The sequence below is a fragment of the Malaclemys terrapin genome, chromosome 9 (assembly GCF_027887155.1).
Source record: "Malaclemys terrapin pileata isolate rMalTer1 chromosome 9, rMalTer1.hap1, whole genome shotgun sequence".
Lineage (NCBI taxonomy): Eukaryota > Metazoa > Chordata > Testudines > Emydidae > Malaclemys > Malaclemys terrapin.
Window position 1 is genome coordinate 85,013,412 of NC_071513.1, and position 22,055 is coordinate 85,035,466.

Consider the following 22,055-nt stretch of genomic DNA (forward strand, 5'->3'; position numbering starts at 1 on the left):
ATCACATTCTGCAATCAGATTTATATGGGTGGCATCCACAAGGCTCTACTATGCTTGCATAGATTTGTCTGCAGGATCAGCATTTAAGTTACTAGCTGAATCACTTGTACTAACTCTTCACTATTTATGCCAGCTGTTCATGATTATTTGCATTTCATGCGGCTTGAACTATGAAAAAGGACTAGTCCATTTCATTTTCTGGCTCTCATGCACTGGCACAATCTTGCAATATTGGGGTTAGAGATGCTGCAGGGAAATATTTGAATAGGAACAAAACCTTTCTTGAAACTTACCCATCCTCATGAAATAGATTTATGTGTTTACATGATAAGCTTGCAAACTTTTCTGGCACAAACCTTAAGGTTTGAACCGGAACTACTTTACAATGGACCAGTCCTGCTCCTATTTAAGTCCATGACAAAGCTGTCTGGCAGGATTGGGTAGATTCTTCCTTTATGTAGTTGGCTAGTTCAATATGTGCATAACTAAACAAATTGTTTTTTATTGTATAGTTGTTTTGTAAGAAATAGCCATTTCTTTGTGTGTTCAGCACTGAAATACTTATGGATGTAGGCTTGTAATTCTAATATTTGTTTAGTTTGCTTGTATAAAGATTGACTCTTCACTAGCATATTCAGCCAAGAGCAAGCAGTTCATGAGGAGATGAGGCTGTGCTGGGTCTAAAAATGGGATGAGACAGCATATTTGTCTGCACTTGTGTGTGTCTTTTTTTTTTTTGTGTTTATATCCTCCTGGTCACTTCCTGCTTACATAAAAAAACTCAATAACTACAAATGTAATACAATTATTTACCTCCTTTCCATCAAAAGAAATTACCAACTATTACGGGTTTTGAGCAGTAATTTAAAAAAACACTTTAGTTATCTGTTTTTGTGTGTCACCATCCCTCCAGTATCAAGCTTTAAATGAGTCTAAGGCCTTGGCTACACTTACCAGCTAGTTCGACGGCTGGAAATCGAAGTTCTGGGTTCGACTTATCGCGTCTAGTCTGGACGCGATAAGTCGAACCCGGAAGTGCTTGCCGTCGACTGCGGTACTCCAGCTCGGCGAGAGGAGTACCGCGGAGTCGACGGGGGAGCCTGCCTGCCGCGTGTGGACCAAGGTAAGTTCGAACTAAGGTACTTCGACTTCAGCTACGTTATTCACGTAGCTGAAGTTGCGTACCTTAGTTCGAATTAGGGGGGGTAGTGTAGACCAAGCCCAAGACACTGGGCAGATGTGCTGAGAGCCCTCAACTGTCTCTGGAATTAAGGGTGCTCTATACTTCATCCTTTAGTAGATAAGACTCCCAAGGAGAAGGCTGTCCATGAATAAGATCAGTCACCACTCCTCTAGTTACCAGCAAACTTCAATCATAATCAGAATGTGGTGTTCAAGATATAAGTGGTGGCTAAAGAACAGTGTTTAGCAGGGCCAGTGTAGTTTTCCTTTTCTGACCTCATGATATCAAGCCACGTTTTGTAGTTATTTTATTATCTGCCTAAAATTATGAGTACAATTGCATTCTTACTGTACTAACCTTTTCCATCTGCATTTCTTTCAGCAAGAAGCTGGCTCCCAAATGTTGTGACCCAGGATTTTGTAAGCCTCTTGAAGTTCTGCTGCACACATCTATCTTGTAGCTGCTTCTGGTGAATATGTCTATGAAATACTTAAAATGGAGTTTTTTGGCACTCTTGATGCTTTCTGTCATAATAATGACATGGTACATGACACTCCCTTCGCATATTGTGATAGAGCATACAAACTCGATGTATTTCTATGAATATGAGCCAGTTTACAAGCAGAACTTCCTCTTCACGCTGCGGGAGCGTTTGAAATGCAAAGATACAAATCCATTTCTGGTCATCTTGGTGTCTTCACAACCTACGGATATAGAAGCAAGGCAGGCCATTAGAGTAACATGGGGTTCTAAAAACTCCTGGGGGGACAGTCAGGTTCTAATACTGTTCTTACTAGGACAAGGAGCTGAAAGAGAAGACAGCTTAGCATTATCGATAGAAGATGAAAGCATTCTGTATGGTGACATAATTCGCCAAGATTTTATGGATACTTATAACAATCTTACCTTGAAAACAATCATGGCATTCAGATGGGTGTCTGAGTTTTGTTCAAATACTAAATACGTTATGAAGACTGATTCTGATGTTTTCATCAACGCTGGCAACTTATTAATGTTTCTTCAAAATGTAAATTCTTCAGACAGTTTTTTTACTGGTTACCCTCTAATTGATAACTTTTCCTACAGAGGGTTTTACAGAAAAACATATATTTCTTATGATGAATATCCATTTAAGGTATATCCTCCATACTGTAGTGGAATGGGGTATATACTTGATGGAAAACTGGCTCTGAAGATTTATGAAATGATGAGTCATATCAAACCTATTAAATTTGAAGATGTTTATGTTGGAATTTGTTTAAATATACTAAACGTGAACATCCATATTCTAGAAGATACACAACTCTTCTTTTTATACAAAATTAACTTTAACATCTGTAAATATAGACACTTGATTGCGGTACATGGTGTATCTTCAAGTGAAATGATCAGATTTTGGCAGGATTTATTGACAGACACTTCATTCACTTGCCACTGATCCCATGTTAATATAGGTCTGTCAAAAACTGACTGCTTTGTCCTGGTCTCTTGGTTTGAATTGCACTGTAGAAAGTGTCTAAACTGAATTTTGTAGAACAAGGAAATGGAAATGGGGTTTTAGAATGGATCACTCAGGCTTATGGGACCATCCTGATTACTAGGCACCATTAAAACAGCAGAATATCTCTAGAGGGTTTTCAATATGGTGTTTTTAAATTGAGAATGAGTCTTTGTCGCACCTTTTTTATTCCAGAATTATTTAATTATATATTAACAGTATTCTGCTCACTCTACCCCTCTGGTTCATTTCTGAACAGTCTGCTGCAAGTATGGGGTCATTCTGCCACCTCCCCAGGAATCTGTTGTCCTGGGATTTATGGAACTGCAGCAGCAGCACCCCTTTTTTTCCTCAAAGAACTGTCCCACAAACCTAGACCCTGGGGCAAACTCCTGTCTGTTTTCCTTCATATGGATACCCAGCCCACTCTAGGAAATGTCTCATCCTGTGTCCCCATCAACAACACATGAACTCCTCCTCTGCACTTCATGATGCTCAAAGTTGCTTGCTTAGTCAACCCTAATGATTCCTTTAGAAATATTGTGCCAAGATTTTCAAAATTAGGAGTCTAAAATTAAACAGCCATGTTTTCACTTTAGTCAGCAGAATTTCTAGGTACTCAGCATTTTAGAAAATCTGGCTGCTTTTTTAGGTGCCTAGATATGTATTTTATAGAATTGCTTTAATGGCTTCAGATAGCTGCATTATTTTATGTAGTGGTAATTGTGTTCTGAGTACATTAAAATAGAAGGCCAGATCTACTTAGTTCAAATAACTTACTTTCAAGTTGCTCTGCAATATAGGACAGCAACATTTATGCACTAATAGGCCCATCTCCACACCTATCAGAATCCAGGCAGGGAGAATAAGCAATGAGGTTTGCTGTGAAACTTGCCAGTTTAAATGGCTTTCAAATGCTGAGATCAGCTTCCATTTGCAAAATGAACTGTTTGCTTCAGAGTTTAAAATAAAAATTTGGAAATATTGTTTCTAACAGGAATTTTAACAACAGAAAACAAATGCGATTTTGTATGTAAAGACCAGTATTTTATTGTCTTAGTCATATCAGCAAGGCCATGTTTCCAGTAGTTTACGCTTCTGGTAGACAATACAGAATCTGCAATTGCATTATCACAGTTCTTATTCTTGACACATCTAAAATCTATCACATACCAAAGATACAACAGTTACATCCTGTACATCTAGCACTGCCACTTTACTTCTAGTCATACTATAGCTAATGTTATGTTTATTTACATTTAATTTGACTTTTAAATAGTCTCTTAGAGACAAATGTAGAATAGGTATAAAAAAAACTCCACTACTAATACCAAGAATGAGGTTTCATCAATATTTTTTAATGAGCACTATGATCAGTGTTGAATTTTGATAACTTTGTAATAAGATTATTTTAAACTTACTATGACTTGAACATTTGTTTATTTTAATAGTGAGTGTTTGCCCCATGAACACTGATATTCAGTATAGCCAGACAGTGGTTAATATTGCTTTAAAAAAAAATACTTTAGGTTGAATCACAAAAAGACTTTGCAGTCTTCACAAAGCTGATGTAAGGCAGACGGCTCCAGCTGAGAAAATAGGTATGACAGTAAGAGAAAAGTAACTAACTTTCTCCAAGCAAGATACTTTTGTGCCTGACAAGGCTCTATGGCCCAGAGTGAGAAACACTGATCAGCGATCGCAGGGCTTTTGCCTTCAGAAATGTAGATTTATACACAGTTTATTCAACCTGAAATTGTAACTTAGTGACAAAACTGACGTTTTATTTTGAAACAGCCTCTTAGTAATTTAGACATTTTTCTTGCTTCCCCCATTTCCAAACAGATTTGAACTTATTTATTACTAGAAGCATAGAAATATGTATTACTGCTTGCCATGTTACCTCAACAAAAATGGTGGTTATTTTTAAAAAAAACAAACCTGATTGTAAGAGGGGCATTTAAAATAATCGTGTGAATTTACACCATCAGGCAATTTTAATGTAGACTACAATTTGGGCCCAAACTACTATGTCCCGTTAACATGTTCTGATAAAAATGAAGTGTAAAATTCAGCCTAAGATTTTTTATGACCCTGATTATGAACTTATTGGTCTTGCAAATGATGCAGATGAAGCAGGTCAAACATCCTTCAGGACCATACATAATCTCACAGAACGGTGGTATGCACAAAAATGCCTCAAACAGTGTTTGGTATTTAGAGTTTTATTATTCTTCAGTAGCCTTTGCCTATTTACCTGTTTAGACATTTTTATTGGGATTCATTGAGTACCTTCAAATACAAATAGTAAAGCAGATTCTCCATTTTAATGAAGACCACAGACTACATATATTGTTTGCCTGTACCCTGTTTTGGCATTGTTTTATGTCTATTTGTACAGTACTAAAAAGAATGTACAGTAGTATTTACAGCAAATTGTGTTAAATCATCTGTTTCATTTATCTTGGTATAATTAGTTTTTGAAAGTTTGAGTAATTTAAACTTAATTTAATTATGCTTGAAGTCCTGTATTCATAGTGTACATAATGTACCACACAAACTTGAACTAGAAACTGATTGAGGGTAAACTAAATAGGATGTGAACACTGAATTCCTAATCTTCTGTCTATATCAGACATGTTACTATATGTTACTTAGGCCTGGTCTACACTAGGAGTTTATCACGAATTTAGCAGCATTAAACCAAATTAACCCTGGTCCCATCCACACAACGATTCCCTTTACTTCGACATAAAGGGCTCTTAATATCAATATGTGTACTCCTCCCCGACAAGGGGAGTAGCGCTGAAATCGGAATTGCCATTTCGAATTAGGGTTAGTGTGGCTGCAATTCGAAGGTATTGGCCTCTGGGAGCTATCCCACAGTGCACCATTGTGACCGCTCTGGACAGCAATCTGAACTCGGATGCACTGGCCAGGTAGATAGGAAAAGCCCTGCGAACTTTTGAATTTCATTTCCTGTTTGCCCAGGGTGGAGAGCACAGGTGACCACGCAGCGCTCATTAGCACAGGTAACCATGCAGTCCGAGAATCGAAAAAGAGCACCAGCATGGACCGTACAGGAAGTACTGGATCTGATCACTATATAGGGAGAGGATTCAATGATAGCAGAACTACGTTCCAAAAGACGAAATGCCAAAACTTTTGAAAAAATCTCCAAGGGCATGATGGAGAGAGGCCACAATAGGGACTCACTACAGTGCCGTGTGAATATTAAGGAGCTCAGACAAGCCTACCAGAAAACCAAAGAAGCAAACGGAAGGTCCGGGGTAGAGCCACAGACATGCTGCTTCTATGCTGAGCTGCATGCAATTCTCGGGGGGGCCGCCGCCACTACCCTACCTCTGACCGTGGATTCCAAGGCGGGGGTAATCTCAGCCATGCCTGAGGATTCTGCGGACGGGGAAGATGAGGAGGAGGAGGAGGATGAGCTCACGGAGAGCACCCAGCACTCTGTTCTCCCCAACAGCCAGGATCTTTTTCTCAGCCTGACAGAAGTACCCTTCCAACCCCCAGACAATGAGGCCATGGAAGGGACCTCCGGTGAGTGTATCTTTGTAAATATAAAACATGGTTTAAAAGCAAGTGTTTTTTAATGATTACTTTGCCCTGAGGACTTGGGATGCATTCACGGCCAGTACAGCCACTGGAAAAGTCTGTTAACGTGTCGGGGATGGAGTGGAAATCCTCCAGGGACATCTCCATGAAGCTGTCCTGGAGGTACTCCAAAAGCCTTTCCACAAGGTTTCTGGGCAGTGCAGCCTTATTCCGTCCTCCATGGTAGGCCACTTGACCACACCATGCTAGTAGCAAGTAATCTGGTATCATTGCATGACAAAGCCTGGCAGCATATGGTCCTGGTGTTTGCTGGCATTCAAGCAACGTCCGTTCTTTATCTCGCTGTGTTATCCTCAGGAGAGTATGATTGTTCATGGTAACCTGGTTGAAATATGGGAATTTAATTAAGGGGACAGAGGTGGCCGTTCCTACTGGGCTGTTTGCCTGTAGCTGAAAAGAAATCCTTCCCTGCAGTTAGCCAAGCGGGGGTGGGGGGAGAGAGGGAAAGATCATTTGCGCTGAGCTTTTTGTGTTTGACTGGCAGGGATCTTCCCTGATACCAGCCACATGGTGGGGGGGAGGGATAAAGCGATCATTCCAGAGAATTGGAAGGGGATGGGGGGGTAGTTTGTTTTCTGCTGCTACATGTTAACAGGAAAACCGCAGCACTCAACGGGCTTTGCTTGGTATGTGGGAAAGCAGGGTGCTGCTTTTCTGAAGGCTACAGAAGCCGAAAGACAATGGCTTACCATGGTCGCATGCAAGCCGAATTCTGTTGCCTGGTCCTGCGTCTGTGCTCTCTAACACCAAAACATCAGTATTAAGATGCAAAATGTGACCTTGTACCGAAATCACGTGCTCTGTAATGTGAATAGTGTTGTTCACAGTGAAAGAGTATAAGCATTGTTCTGTAAAATGTATCTTTTTTTAAAAATACTTTTCTCCCTTTTTTCCCTCCCTCTCACAGCTGCAAATTTTTCAAGCCTCCCTCCTCGGTTCCAAAGGCTATCTCACATAAGGAAGCGAAAAAAAGGATGAGTGACGAAATGTTCTCTGGAATCGACCCGCAATGAAAGAGCTCATCTGAATGAATGGAAGGACGCGGTTTCAAAGTACAGGAAAGAGGCCAGTGAACGTGAGGAAAGAAGGGACCAATGTGAGGAGAGGAGAGACGCTCGAGATGAGAGGTGGTGGCAGGAGGATCAGAGGAGGCAGGATGCAATGCTGGGGCTGCTGCGTGAGCAAACGGACGTGCTCCGGTGTCTGGTGGAGCTTCAGGAACGACAGCAGGATCACAGACTGCCGCTGCAGCTCCTGTATAACCACCCTCTCCCCTCACCATATTCCATAGCCTCCTCACCCAGACATGTAAGAACGCAGGGGAGGGAGGCTCCGTGCACCCTCCCACTCCACCCCAGTGGACAGCCCAACCAAAAGGTTGTCATTACTTTGAACTTTTTTAGTGGCCTTTTCCTTCCCTCCTATCCTTCTCCCAAACCCCACCCAGGCTACCTTGTCAGTTCTCTCCCTCTTTTTATAATCAATTAATAAAGAATAAATGATTTTTAAACGATAGTGCCTTTATTTCCTTTGAAAGCAAGGTGGGTTGCTTACAGAGAATGAGTCAAGGGGGCGGGTTTTCATCAAGGAGAAACAAACAGAACTTTCACACTGTAGCCTGGCCAATCATGAAACTGGTTTTCAAAGCTTCTCTGATGTGCAGCGCTTCCTGGTGTGCTCTTCTAATCGCCCTGGTGTCTGGCTGCCCGTAATCAGCGGCCAGGCGATTTGCCTCAGCCTCCCACCCCGCCATAAAGGTCTCCCCCTTATTCTCACAGAGATTGTAGAGCACACAGCAAGCAGCAATAACAATGGGAATATTGGTTTGGCTGAGGTCTGAGCGAGTCAGTAATGTGCGCCAGCGTCCCTCTAAACGTCCAAATGCACATTCTACCACCATTCTGTACTTGCTCAGCCTGTAGTTGAAAAGCTCCTGACTACTGTCCAGGCTGCCTGTGTATTGCTTCATGAGCCATGGCATTAAGGGGTAGGCTGGGTCCCCAAGAATAACTATAGGCATTTCAATATCCCCAACAGTTATTTTCTGGTCTGGGAAGTAAATCCCTTGATGTAGCTGTTTAAACAGATTGGTGTTCCTGAAGACGCGAGCGTCATGAACCCTTCCCAGCCAGCCCACGTTGATGTTGGTGAAACGTCCCTTGTGATCTACCAGTGCTTGCAACACCATTGAAAAGTATCCCTTGCGGTTTATATACTGGCTGCCCTGGTGCCCCGGTGCCAAGATAGGGATATGGGTTCCATCTATTGCCCCACCACAGTTAGGGAATCCCATTGCAGCCAAGCCATCCGCTATGACCTGCACATTTCCTAGAGTCACTATCTTTGGTAGCAGCAGCTCAGTGATTGCTTTGGCTACTTGCATCACAGCAGCCCCCACAGTAGATTTGCCCACTCCAAATTGATTCCCGACCGACCGGTAGCTGTCTGGCGTTGCAAGCTTCCACAGGTCTATCGCCACTCACTTCTCAACTGTGAGGGCTGCTCTCAACTTGGTATTCTGGTGCATTAGGGCAGGGGAAAGCAAGTCACACAGTTCCATGGAAGTGCCCTTACGCATGTGAAAGTTTCACAGCTACTGGGAATTATCCCAGACCCACAACACTATGCGATCCCACCAGTCTGCGCTTGTTTCCCGGGCCCAGAATCGGCGTTCCACGGCTAGAACCTGCCCCATTAACAACATGATCTCGAAAGTGCCGGGGCCCGCGGTTTGAGAGAATTCTGTGTCCGTGTCCGTGTCCATGTCCTCATCACTCTCGTCGCCGCGCTGCAGTTGCCGCCTCCTCCTCGCCTGGTTTTTCTGGTCCTGGTTCAGCATAAACTTACGAGAATGCGTGAGGTGTTTACAATGTTCACGACTGCTGTCTTGAGCTGAGCGGGCTCCATGCTTGACGTGGTATGGCGTCCGCAATGCAGTGTTCACCCAGGAAAAAAGGCGCGAAACAGTTGTTTGCCGTTGCTTTCATGGAGGGAGAGGTGAGGCTGTTCCCAGAACCCCCAGCGACAATATTTTTTGCCCCATCAGGCATTGGGATCTCAACCCAGAATTTCAATGGGTGGGGGAGGCTGAGGGATCTATGGGATAGCTACCCACAGTGCAACGCTCCGGAAGTTGACGCTAGCCTCGGTACATGGACGCACACCGCCAAATTAATGTGCTTAGTGTGGCCGCGTGCACTTGACTTTATACAATCTGTTTCCGTAAAATCTGAATAATCCCGTAGTGTAGACATACCCTTAAATTATAAAACCCAGAAGCTGCAACCATGGGACTCAATGCTGCACTCCTTAGACAAAATTTCCACTGACATCAAGGGGATTAGGGTTGAGTGACGTTTTGGACCCTTATAGGAAAATTGTAGCTCTTCCTATTCTTGAAGTAGAATATATGATTTGGGAGGGATTTGAAATGTGTTCTGCTGAATGCTGCTTGTTAAAGTAATCTACTTGATGCTATTTAAAATATATTACACTTCAAAGATTGAAAAAACATGTTTGTATACTAGTAGTAATGTGTGATGTAAAGGAAACAAACACTTTCCATAAGGCAAGGATATATGGCTTTTGTCTTATTTCCTTGTGTAGTGGGGTCCATGTTTTCTAAAATATGAAAACTGTCACTTAGTTTATAAATACATGTTGGGCCTCTGATAATCATAAAAGGATTATCATCCCTAACAGGCCCATGTGGTTTTTCTGTAGATGCCTGCTAAAAAGGTATCTTTCTAATCTCAGAGAACATAACTTGTGCTATATTATGGTTTGTCTCACCTTCAATAGGTCTTTTTGCATCCTTAAAACAAGCAAATGCTGTCATGTATTGAAAATATAAAGTAGAATAAATGAAACCCCACTGAGCCTAATTGTTGTGTTTTAACTTTATAGCTAAAACCTCACTATCTCTAGCTTTGTTACTGTAGTTACTTATTACATTACTTTCTGTAACCCACATTAATCTGACTGATTCTTAATAGCCAGACTTTTAAAAGTTCATTTAAGGTGTCAATAGTATATTCATACTGACTTACTGTGCAAGATAAGGAAAATTTAATCTGCTGGTTTGCCCAGGACTCTTTGTAATGCTTTGTCTGCGGCGTTCCTTAAAGCTATAGAGAAGACCTTTCTCTCACAACTTAGATTTCTGAAATAAAAATGCAAACTTTAAGTGCTTTTGGTTTTGAATGAAAAGCAACTGCAAACTTTGTAAAGCATAAAGAGGATCTTGGATATGATGATGTAAAATGTTAAAGACTACTTGTTTAAACCGTGTGGTTTAGTTCCTGTCATACATACCTCAGGCTCTGCTCTTATAATGCACAGAAAGGTAACAAAATACTGCACTGATCTGATAGGTTTCTAACAACCCAAACAGCAATCATAAAAAAGTATAAGAATTTTTCCTGAGCACTCTTCCATATACCAGGGCCAGACATGGTTCTACAATCTCTAACTGCAATACTGGTCCTTGTATTATTACTTCTAAAGTACCCTGCTACCCACCCACACCCCCGCTCCTCATTCCACTACAGTAGTAGAATCACAGGGATCCCAAAAGTCTCATTATAATAAATTAAAAAGCGAATGGTCATGAAACTAGACAAGAACTAGGCCTTATTGGTAAAACCTGCCTTGGTAAACCACTGTCTATATTTTACATCTCACACCTGTATAATCTGAGTAGTTTGTTAAGGAGAGTTGAATTGAGTCAATATAGAACAAAAACTACTTCAGAGATTTAGCTTTTGAACACTAACGCTCTAAAGGGATGTTATGTCCCTGTGTGATAGTCTTTAAAAAGTGGTATTTTACTTAGAGACTCTACTCAGACAGACACGATTGTCTGTTTTGGGACTAGCAGCAGAGGGTCCTATGGCACCTTTAAGATTAACAGAAGTATTGGGAGCATAAGCTTTCGTGGGTAAGAACCTCACTTCTTCAGATGCAAGTGAGGTTCTTACCCACGAAAGCTTATGCTCCCAATTCTTCTGTTAGTCTTAAAGGTGCCACAGGACCCTCCGTTGCTTTTTACAGATCCAGACTAACACGGCTACCCCTCTCATACTTGTTTTGGGACTGACGTTATTTGACCATTAACTGAAACCACTATGTTACGGCTGCATAGATTCTGCATTTAGATTTATAAAGAATCTAACCATAACTGATTAGTGATTTATTGTGAATTACCTGTATAGAATACACACTGAACTGGATTTCTGAGCAGCTGGTTCCCTATAAACTAATGCACCTCCAAAGGTTCAAAGGATAGAGCTGTTGGAATCTAGGACTTGTAAATGCAGGGAAATACTGTCCCCCTTTCCCTTTGTGGCTCAAAGAATATGGACTTCCCCCCTCTTGGTCCTAGGAAGATACAAGAAACTAGCCTCTTCTAAAATTAGGATTCAAACCTTTTTCCTCCAGAAGACCTCGAATGTGGTGTTCACAATCATATTTATAGTTTTACATAAGCTTCAGTTGCTTTGACCTTGTACATTTTACTGTACCTAAGATACTCCTGATTCTATATATACTCCATGTTCAGAGGTCCTGCTCAATGAAACTTTTGTATGTGACACACAAAAGCCAAGTCCTTCAGTGCTATATAAACAAACCTAGTAATTCAATATACAAAAGAATACTTAATTTAGAATGTAAATGTCCTACGAGGTTCGTCTTTAGATTTGCAAAGATAATTACAAACTTAACAACCATTAAAGATTAGCAGCTATATTACATATCTGCTAAACCTCAAGCTACTAGTAAAATTAATTGCCCGTAGCTTTAATAAAAAACCTGAACCTTCCATTTTCCAAAACTACTTTTTTAAAGGTCCTGATCCTAGACGTTACTCTGGACTGGTAGACTACTGCAGAACAACCTTCAAGATTGAGGCCTAAAACCTATTTTAGAAAATGGAAGGCTGAGATTTTTTAAAGAACAATACTGATTTTTTTCCTATCCATGTGAAATAAACACTCATGTATCACAGTATCTTCCTACTGTTTAGTGCAGTGATATCTTGTCTGTTAAAAGGTAGCTGGTTTCTTGAAAAGCTTTTTATATTTTCAAAATGCAGAGTTAGAACTTATTTAGCAAATATATTGTTACTTCAAGCTGGCCTAACTGCTCTAAAGCAAAGAAGTTCTTCTGACTTACTAATAAAGTTAAAGCACCATCAGATAGCTGTTATACAGAGTAAACACTAAACCTCTTACCCACCACAAGTAGGTTACCATAAAACAAATGTCACTATACAAACAATAACTTAATACTTATTTTACTATTGATTCTTTCACTTAAATCAATGACAAATCTTCCCCTGACTTCAATGGGAGTAAGATCACTATTCCTGCCCTTTATTTTTAAAAATCATTTTCTGGAGCATTTCACTGGCCAGACACTTTCATTTCAAACCCTGTGCTTAATACTAAATGTTACAGAAAAAAAAAGTGACAAAACAAAATGGTTGGTGCTGCCAACCTGGAGACGATCTGTGAATTTCAGAACCTGCATGTTTGGCCACGGTGGCCTGAACAAGCTGTACTGTCACCAAACTTTTGGATGCCACAAACAAACAGTTAAGTTGCTTCAAATGCATTCACTGATAGGATAAGGTAGGACAACCATGTTTGGAGAGATCTTGGCAAGGAATGCAGGGCAAGTTGATGACATGGCTCTAAATGCCAAACAGGTCCTCAAACTTTTTGGTGGCTAAATTCTGCTCTTGGATCTGTATATGTAATAAACCATGGGTGCATATGTTCAGACACCACAATCATCAGTGGAGACTGAATCTGGGACCTTCAGCACTAGTATAAAGTTCACTCCTGTGCAGTGGGTATGTATAGACCTTACACAGGACCTCTGCACTGGGGTAAATTTCATGGCTCTTCTACTTGTGCTAAAGGAGCTAATACAGTAGCACCTCAGAGTTATGGCCACCTCGGGAATGGAGGTTGTTTGTAACTCTGAAGAAAACGCTATGGTGGTTCTTTGAAAAGTTTACAACTGAACATTGACTTAATACACTTTTGAAACTTTATTATGCAGAAGAAAAATGCTGCTTTTAACCATCTTAATTTAAATGAAACAAGCACAGAAAGTTTCCGTACCTTGTCAAATCTTTTTTTAAAATGTTCCCTTGTTTTTTTTCAATAGTTTACGTTTAACAGAGTACTATACTGTATTTGCCCCTTTTTTTGGGGGGGTGGGAGGGGAAGAGGGTCTCTACTGCTGCCTGACTGCGGTCCCAAATGAGGTGTGTGGTTGACCAGTCAGTTTGTAACTCTAGTGTTCGTAACTGAGGTTCTACTGTATTAGCTTTCAGCCAGTAGGCTACTATACTTCCTTGGGCAAGACACTAGAGGGAGAGATGATCACACAGAAAGGCAGTGTATTATGCACATCAGGACCTTGCTGACAGACAGTTGTGTGAGGATAGATTATAGTTCTTTAATTATTAAACCGCAGTCTTTGCGAAGAGTTCACAGTACAGCACTCGTATAACACAACACAGTAAAACTGCAGGGTCTGCTATAAGAATATGTATAAAAGTGTACTCAGTTAATTTGGCTCTGGAAAACCACCAGTTTAGAATACCATTCGCAATAAGAGCAACATTTTAAAAAAAAGCGAGGGGTAACTACAAGTTTACACTATTTAATAATGAACAATACATATGTTGGACACTGGCACCAGTTTAATATAGGAGCCTTTCACATCTGGACACACACTCAAGGGACCAGGTATTTGGACATGGATACAGCCACTTTAGGCTAGATCCACAAAGGGACTTAGGTGCCTAAGTCCACACTTAGGTGCCACTGAAATCCTCAAAACCCCTGCTCAGATGCTGCCTAACCCTGTACCCACCTAAGCTCCCCAGGTGCCTAAGTTTCTGCTACTGGGCATGTGCAAGAGCATCAAAGGTAATACCACCAAGCTGCTCACTGCAAGCAAGGCATTCCCTGCCTCTCTTGCCTGTGGTGCCTGATCCAATAGGCATATGCTGAGCACCCCTTAAGGGTGCTTAACCCACTTAAAGACAGCTTGGGCAACCAGATCAGGACATTTTCGGGGGGGGGGGCAAAGCAATGTGTGTCTCTCCCCCCCCCCACCCCCCAGGAATACACAATAGACCAGTGGTTTGGGCATGCATCTGAGATACAGGAGGCCTGTTTTCAAATCCCCACTTTGTTGTGGAGCTGAGCCTTGGTTTCCCACATCCCAGGTGAGTGTCCCAACCACCTGAACATTAAAGGCTTTTATAAGTGAGATGTAGATCTTCTTAATCTTGTCCCTAGTGGATAGCCGTCCACCTCACAAAATCGCTATAGACTTCAGCATGGCACAGTATGACTGGCAGGGTTTACTTAGGAAAGTAGGTTTTTAAGGTAGACGCATTCACAGAGTGTGGGGGCAAATTTGCACAGTCCCTGCCCTCTTCATATATCACTTTCTTTAACCCTAAAGTGAGTCTCTCTCTCAGCCCTCTCCCCATTTTTTTTATTAAGAATAAAATCCACCAGTCATATCAAACAGAGATGGTGGAAGTGAATTTCTTTGGCAAAGGAAGGGAGTTATTGCAATTATTGACAGTGCTGTGGCAGACTACAGGTTTTCATACACAGTGCATAGCAAAGGAGTCACAATAAAATGGTCAAGGATCACAATAAAAGGAAAATTCAAGAAAAGGTAGAACAATAACTAATGCTTTCACAAATGCAAACATTGAACATAGACTGAGATAGTTTGTTTAGTTATCAGACAAGAGTAAGTTCTGAGTATTAATCCTGGAATAAATACGTAGGTCAGTACCACCAGCAAAGCTATTCTGTGCTCAAGTACTGGTTTCCTCAAATGCTTCTAGACTGTGGGAGAGCCCAGCCTTGCAGCAGGACTGGGATCACACAGATCCTGCTGCCACAATAGTAGGAGCAGGCTTAACGAATAGTCCTATACAGGGCTCTAGACTGTGGCTCACTGCTAAGGCAACAGTGTCTTGTGTATCACCTACCTGTCTTCCCAATCACCACCCCACACCTTGCCTGTGTCAACGATGGTACTTGAATTTGTACATGTACAGTTAACAACACAGTCAAATCCTTTTTTCCTGGGCTCCTGATACAGGTATAGTTGCTCCACAGTAGGTGAAGTGACTCTAGCTGCACTCCTGTAGAGCTCTGGAGTTCCCTTCTGTGATCTATTGGCTGAGCTACAGGGAGGGTACAGGTCCGAATCTTAGTACCTGCTTTGAGAAATTCCCTTTAGCTCATGTGGTAGAGGCACAGAGAGGGGTTTTTTGGTAGCTGAAGAACTATCATTCTAGTTCCAGCTTCCCACCTGTGTATGTATGGAAGACTTAACTGATAACTGACAGATTCATTACAGCAAGATTGTAGCTACAGGCTGAAGTGATTCAGCTTTCTGCTGAAGTACTTGATTGAGATAGCTCCTGGGCTATATTCCCTGCTCATGCCTACAGGTTCCTCCTCTACATTTGTAGTGGTCCCTTAGTGGAATAAACCTCTCAGTCTCTCTTTTCCCTAACCAGCTGTTTCCACAACCATTTGGGTTCTTTTCTGCAAGGAGGGACCCGTCTGCCTCTCAAAGCAGATGGAAAGGGGAAGGCAAAGCTTCACCATGTGACCAGCAAGTGCTCCTTGGAGCCCACTTTGAGAATTCCTGCTCTAGCATTGTACAGGGTTTCACACTTAAAAGGATCATCATGAAACCTCTGCACAACATTCACATAATTTCAGAGCACTCTAACCTGGAAGAGCTTTAGAAATGAGATCAGTGCAATTTAACTGAAGCGTGATCATTAATATTTCCTCTTACCACTTCAGTGTGATTGCAAAGCTACAATTAAAAATGCACTAAATTTGATTTTTTCCCCTTAGTACAGCAGTTGGATTTTTTAATTAAATCTTTCACTTAAAGAATCAATTCCATGAAGGTCTCAAAATGACGTAAGAAGCCTGTGCCCACCCTCTTCTTTCTGTTCTAGATTTTCTGGTTTTCATTAGTATGTATGACCTATTATTCACAAAGAGAATCCAAGGTTTCTGCTAAGACACTATCTATTCTCTGTTACTGTTCTGTTTCCAGATCACTATATGATAAAGCAACCAGCGATGCCTAAAATTTCCAGATCTATACCAGATTTGGAAGGTTGCTGTCTATAATAAAATTTACATTATTCACAGATTCCAAATACAATTATTGTTGAAAATCAGAACTTAAAAGTTTCGTGGTTAGAGTGATGAGAACGTTTCACCACTAAAGCATATTCCCAATAACCTACATGGCAATGGTGGTGAACACTAAGCCTCGTAAATGTTGTTTTAGGTTTTTCTTCCTTGACAAATATTTTGAATTAAGCTTCAGTGTTACTGAAACTCCTTAGAACATCATAAAAAGCTCTGCCTTGCTTAAAAGCATCTTGTATTTTTTTCTCTACTTGTCTCTGAAAGTTCTTTGCTAAAAAGCAGAAGAAAGTGTGAATGAATCAATGCTAAGCATTCTTCAGCAATGAGAGAACTAGTTCCTTAGTGACTGAAGGCATCAGATCTCAGAATTTGGTGAGGGAGTTTATCAGTTGATTTGAATTCAGTATGGCATAGGGGAAGTGTAATGAAAATCATACACAGACTAGATGGTCACATGGATGCAGGGAACTCCGTTATTTACCTAATTATGTAGTAGAAAGGGCATATTTAATTTTAAAAAATGAAGAGGGTTACCAATTGTGGACTGGCAGAGGCTAGTGTTTAGCTTCTCTTTTTCTTCATGTAAAACACGGACCAATAATTACAAATCTTTTTCAATCTATCACTGCAGATTAGATAAACAAGGATGCGAAGCACTGAAGAGTGCAGTTGTGAGGTTAGTTACAGATATGAGTGAAAAGCAGTGTCATTCCTATCGCTTGCTTATGACTTCCTTGCCCCTTCAGTGCCAATCTGAATGCAGCTTCAGCTATTAGAAAAGAAAGTTAAGAAATCATCAGTATTTGAAAAAAACCTTACGCAGGAATTTTAAACCTTAGAAATTAACTATAATATGACTTGACCCTTCCATTTCAAAGGAGGGGCAGGTCATGTGTGGCAGGACAATGTGTGAAACATTATAATTATTATAACTACCCAAAACATACTTGACGTGTTGTTCTTTTTGTTCAGCAAAGAACAGATCAGAGGGATCTTTCCTATTCCTTTTACATACAATCCTAATGATAATTACTAGAACCTTCTACTACATTAAAATGCAAGAGTTTGTTTTAAGTTCATCAAACTTAAAGAGAGAGCGGTTATAAATTCACTGTTCTTCTGTTTTGCTGCTATTCCTGAACTTCACCACCATAACTGTTATGTTATCAGGACATCCTCTGTAAAATGACTGCAGAACTATACTCTTTGCACCAAAATGTGGTTCATCCAGGCGTTCCTTGATGAATCGAACAGCCTCTTCATTGCTGAAAGCATCCCACAGGCCATCAGATGCTAAGATCATGAATTCTGGCTGTAGTTTGTCCAGATCAAAGGTCAGAATATCTGGGTCAGGGATAACAACATTCAGATTTTTCAGTGGATAATCTCCTAGCGAGCGGGACATGGCCAGAATCCCCTGAACACGCCAGGAGCCATTAAAGCTTATGAAGCCACCTGCAATGAAACACAAACTCTGTTAAATTGCATCTCTATGACTTACTGCTAGATTCACTGTAAAATCTGTGATATTCCCAGATAAAAACATTACATATCTCAAAAAGTAGAAGATGCCTGAAGTAAGATAAACATCAATACAATGCAGTGAAGAGTTGGATTGGGTCTAAATGTGAGCCAGTGCTGTTGAAATAGCTGAAACATAACATCACAAACCTCCTTTCAAAATGAAGCACAGCTTTGTGTTTTTTTACTCCTCAAATGAGTCTGTCAAATTGTTGTCAACAGAGAGGTCTCCCTTATTTTAAGGGGTTTACTTTCCAGTGAGCCTTGTGTCAGTGCTTAGACAATACACTGAAAGTGAATCTCTAGATTCTGATTTTCATAAAGCTCTTCTTCTGCTTTTGTACAATTCACCAACAGGTTTTCCCTCATTTGGAAGGATGTATGAAGGCAATGGAACATTGAAAACACTTGCAGCAAGACCAAAATCTCACTCTAAGGTACATAAACAAAAGCATTTATGGACACCTCCATCAAGTTGTCTTGGGTGAGCTATAATGATAATGACCCAGAACACACTTGTTCTGAAAATAATTCAATTCTCCTTCAGCACAGAAAATACAAGTAAGGGAGCTGATTGCTTGGTACAAACAGCAGCACCATCCTCAAAGCTAAGCATAATTCATGAGGGGAGGGGGCAAATTATGGTCACACCGAAGTCAATGACAAAATTCCCCTTCTGACTTCAGCGTGGTCAGGCTTTGGTCCTTAAACAATAAGATTTAAAAAGGCAGTTTGTGTGCTAGGTAACTTCATAATGCTCAAGGACAAGGCATGGAACTAACAGATCAAGATTTATTTATATTTTAAGTCACTTTTTGCTCTCTTTAAAATATGAGCATTAAAGTTATGGAAGTTCTTCATCCAAAAAAGAAAAATCAGTAAAATTGTCACTTTGCCTTCACTGTGGACGACATATGTATGAAAAATTCTCATTTGATAAATGCAATCATTTTTCATGATTTACAAATTGTCCGGGAAAAGATTTTTTTTTTTTTTTTTTTTTTTTTTTTTTACACAAGTTTGCTATTCAAAATTATATTTTTTGCCTTGCAAATAAATTCCAGCCTATTATTTCTTGCAAACTATTCACTGCAACTATATTATCCACAACTGATTATTTGGACATAAGTCACATGATTCCCTGTTCCCTAGTTGGAGGACCTAATCTTTAAACTATTTCCGCTTCCACTTCAAACTGTATTTCAGTTAATGATTAATTGATTCTTGGTTAAAACCCAAACCTAAATTTATGTGAACATCAGTCTGAGCAGAACATTTTTGCCTGAATGTTTGCAAAGTGGATAATGATGGGCATGAAGGAAAATTCTATTCAGAAGTCTCAAATATCTGTGCATAATTCTCACTCCCTGCCCACCTCTATTGAAGACTTTTAAAATGGAGTCTCAATATTAAGACATGCACAGTTCCGAACAATGGGAATTTCTAAGACTGTATTTGAAACACCTTTTCAAACATGCAGTCAACCAAACCCTGGGCAGTTGCTATATGCAATTGTACATTTTTGAGTGGCCTCTTGGAATGACATGTAGCCAGTGCACTTATTGCAGAAGATCCACAGGACAACTGGGGAAAAAAAACATGATTACAAGAGAGCAAATAGTCAGAATGTAGTCTTGTGTGTTTTGGGATGATAGGAAAAGGATACATTTGCAATACATGACAGTTAATTTTAGAGCATGCTATACACCTGTAATTCAAGGAATGCATTGCCTGCATCTTTTATTATGCTTACAGAAAAGACATCTGATGCAACAGACTCATTGTATCTACTTATTCTAATGTTTACTGCCAGAACTGATGGATACAAAATGATTTTTTTGCTGTCTTTGTAAAGCAATGACTGAAGTTTTTCTATGGCACATGTTGTATACCACAGAGCTAAATGAAAAAGTATTTTTTTACTACTTTTAATGTTTTCTTTGTTCAATCATGCAAACAAAATACTTAAAAACTGTCATTAAAACCACATATTCTGCATCTCTAAATGTTACTGATGAGGCATAATCCCTATTTTACAGAAAAAAAGATTTTGGCAACAATACAAAATTTTGCTTTTTAGACAGCTCAGTTCAAAGGATTATAATGTTCAAGGTGAATAACTTATTTACATCAGTGACAATCAATTTGTGGCTCCAAAATTGCATGTGGCTCTTCACAACCCTAAATGGAATTCTTTCAAGGCAAGCATCTAATTCGATGCTTCACAGCCGACTCTACTTAGGTCTCTGAGCTTCCATCAACATAGTTAACTGAAAATCCCCTATTCCAACCGAAAATCCCTTTCTGTCAGGCTGTAGTGGTTGTAGACTGCATTTATGCTACAGGGCTATACCACCATAGCTATGCCGGTATAGTCTCCATAGTGTAGATCTCTGGTTCTCAACCAGGGGTATGCGAACCCCTGGAGTACACAGAAGTCTTCCAGAAGGTACATCAACTCATGTAGATATTTACCTAGTTTTACAACAGGCTACATAAAAAGCACTAGTGAAGTCAGTACACACTAAAATTTCATATAGACAATTACTTGTTGATACTGCTCTATATACTATAGACTGAAATGTAAGTACAATATTTATATTCCAATTGATTTATTTTATAATTATAAGGTAAAAAGAAGAAAGTAAGCAATTTTTCAGTAACAGTGTGCTGTGACGCTTTTGTGTTTTTATGTCTGATTTTGTAAGCAAGTATTTTTTAAGTGAGGTGAAACTTGGGGTATGCAAGATCACTCAGACTCCTTAAAGGGGTACAGTAGTCGGGAAAGGCTGAGAGCCATTGGTGTAGACATATCCTAAATTATGATCATGTTCCTGTGACTTATGCAACACATTAGTTCTAAACTATGTGGCAAAGACCGCATCTCGCTCCCAAAAGCTGTTTCTCCCCTCTCCTAGTCCAGTCAGTCTGTGTTATTTACTTTGGTATTAGATTTAGTTTATTTTCGGCAGCCCCCAAAATTTTTACTTTCAAAGTTCTGCAAGTTTTGTTCTGACCACAAAGAGCAGCAATGAAAGACTTGTCAGGAGAATATGGAGGTTTCGTTGTTAGGTAGGGAACACCAGCAGGGTTTAGCTCACACAGGAAGCTGTGAGGTTGTTTGGGGAGGCAGCTGAGAGGTTTGGCATTGAGGAGAGGATTCTTTCCCTCCCACTTCTGGCTGTGAATAGAGGGGAGTCTACACTGAGGTGAGAGGGAAGGGGCTTGAATTCCTCATCCCTCACTCCAGCAACCCTTGACCCACCCCAGTCCTCTTCCACCTCAATGTCTACCACTACCTACAAAAGTGACAGATCAGGTGATATTTGTCACCTCAGTGTTAACATGCCATTGAGATGCACAGGAAAAGTAACATTTTCTCGGAGCCACTGTTTGTAGACTAAGGCAGAGATTACTGCATCTGTTTATTCCAGGTTCGCATTCTGATGGTTGTCTTCTCCATCCCAGGGCTAGGGACTTAGCTTTTAAGTGAAATCTCATCCTGCAACACAATTATGCAGCTGCATAACTGTATTACACATGGGGTCCCTGATTGTGATACTGCCTTCTAATGATGGAATGTGATGAGGGAAAATTGTAATTCAGCATCATGATGTAGTTATTTTGTGTCTTTCTGTAATTGCCTTTGATAAGACTAACTGTCCACCTCTTCAAAGGTAGTATCATGGTTTTAAATCATTATAAATGTATTAGCATAAAAATCTTATGATCAGTTAATGGAAAAATGGAGCAAAGTGGGGTAACAGATATATTATGGTATTGCTATAGACTTCATAATTACAATTTTAGCACTCTGTGTCTATGTTATATTTATTGTAAATATTAAAATCTCAAGGGCTGTTAAGCAATATGTAAAAGTATCTAGCAGAGGTATGGATTGTTAATAGCACTGTCTACATTATAAAGGCAGAAGGTTATATAAATCATGATAATAAAAATGGGACAACACACAATAGAGAGGAAA

General features: G+C 40.2%; 2 protein-coding genes across 7 annotated transcripts in view; one reads left to right on the top strand and one right to left on the bottom strand.

The window, feature by feature from the left end:
* The window catches only part of B3GALNT1 (beta-1,3-N-acetylgalactosaminyltransferase 1 (globoside blood group)), a 36,389-nt gene that overhangs the window by 9,854 nt on the left and 4,480 nt on the right, over positions 1 to 22,055 (top strand). For 4 of the 6 annotated variants that reach the window (XM_054039406.1, XM_054039408.1, XM_054039409.1 and 1 more), the window contains one exon: positions 1,565 to 4,912. In XM_054039406.1, the coding sequence (XP_053895381.1) occupies positions 1,659 to 2,621 (963 nt within the window). In that variant the 5' untranslated portion in view covers positions 1,565 to 1,658 and the 3' untranslated portion in view covers positions 2,622 to 4,912. Of the gene's footprint in view, positions 1 to 1,564; positions 4,913 to 5,672; positions 6,246 to 7,227; positions 7,836 to 18,427; positions 18,508 to 22,055 lie in introns of those variants that run through there. The other 2 variants (XR_008446155.1, XR_008446156.1) reach the window with 2 other exon arrangements.
* Positions 13,982 to 22,055, bottom strand: part of PPM1L (protein phosphatase, Mg2+/Mn2+ dependent 1L) — a 196,869-nt gene continuing 188,795 nt past the window's right edge. Inside the window, exon 4 of the mRNA XM_054039405.1 lies at positions 13,982 to 18,004. Coding sequence (XP_053895380.1) covers positions 17,658 to 18,004 — 347 coding nt within the window. The 3' untranslated portion in view covers positions 13,982 to 17,657. The remainder of the gene's footprint in view (positions 18,005 to 22,055) is intronic.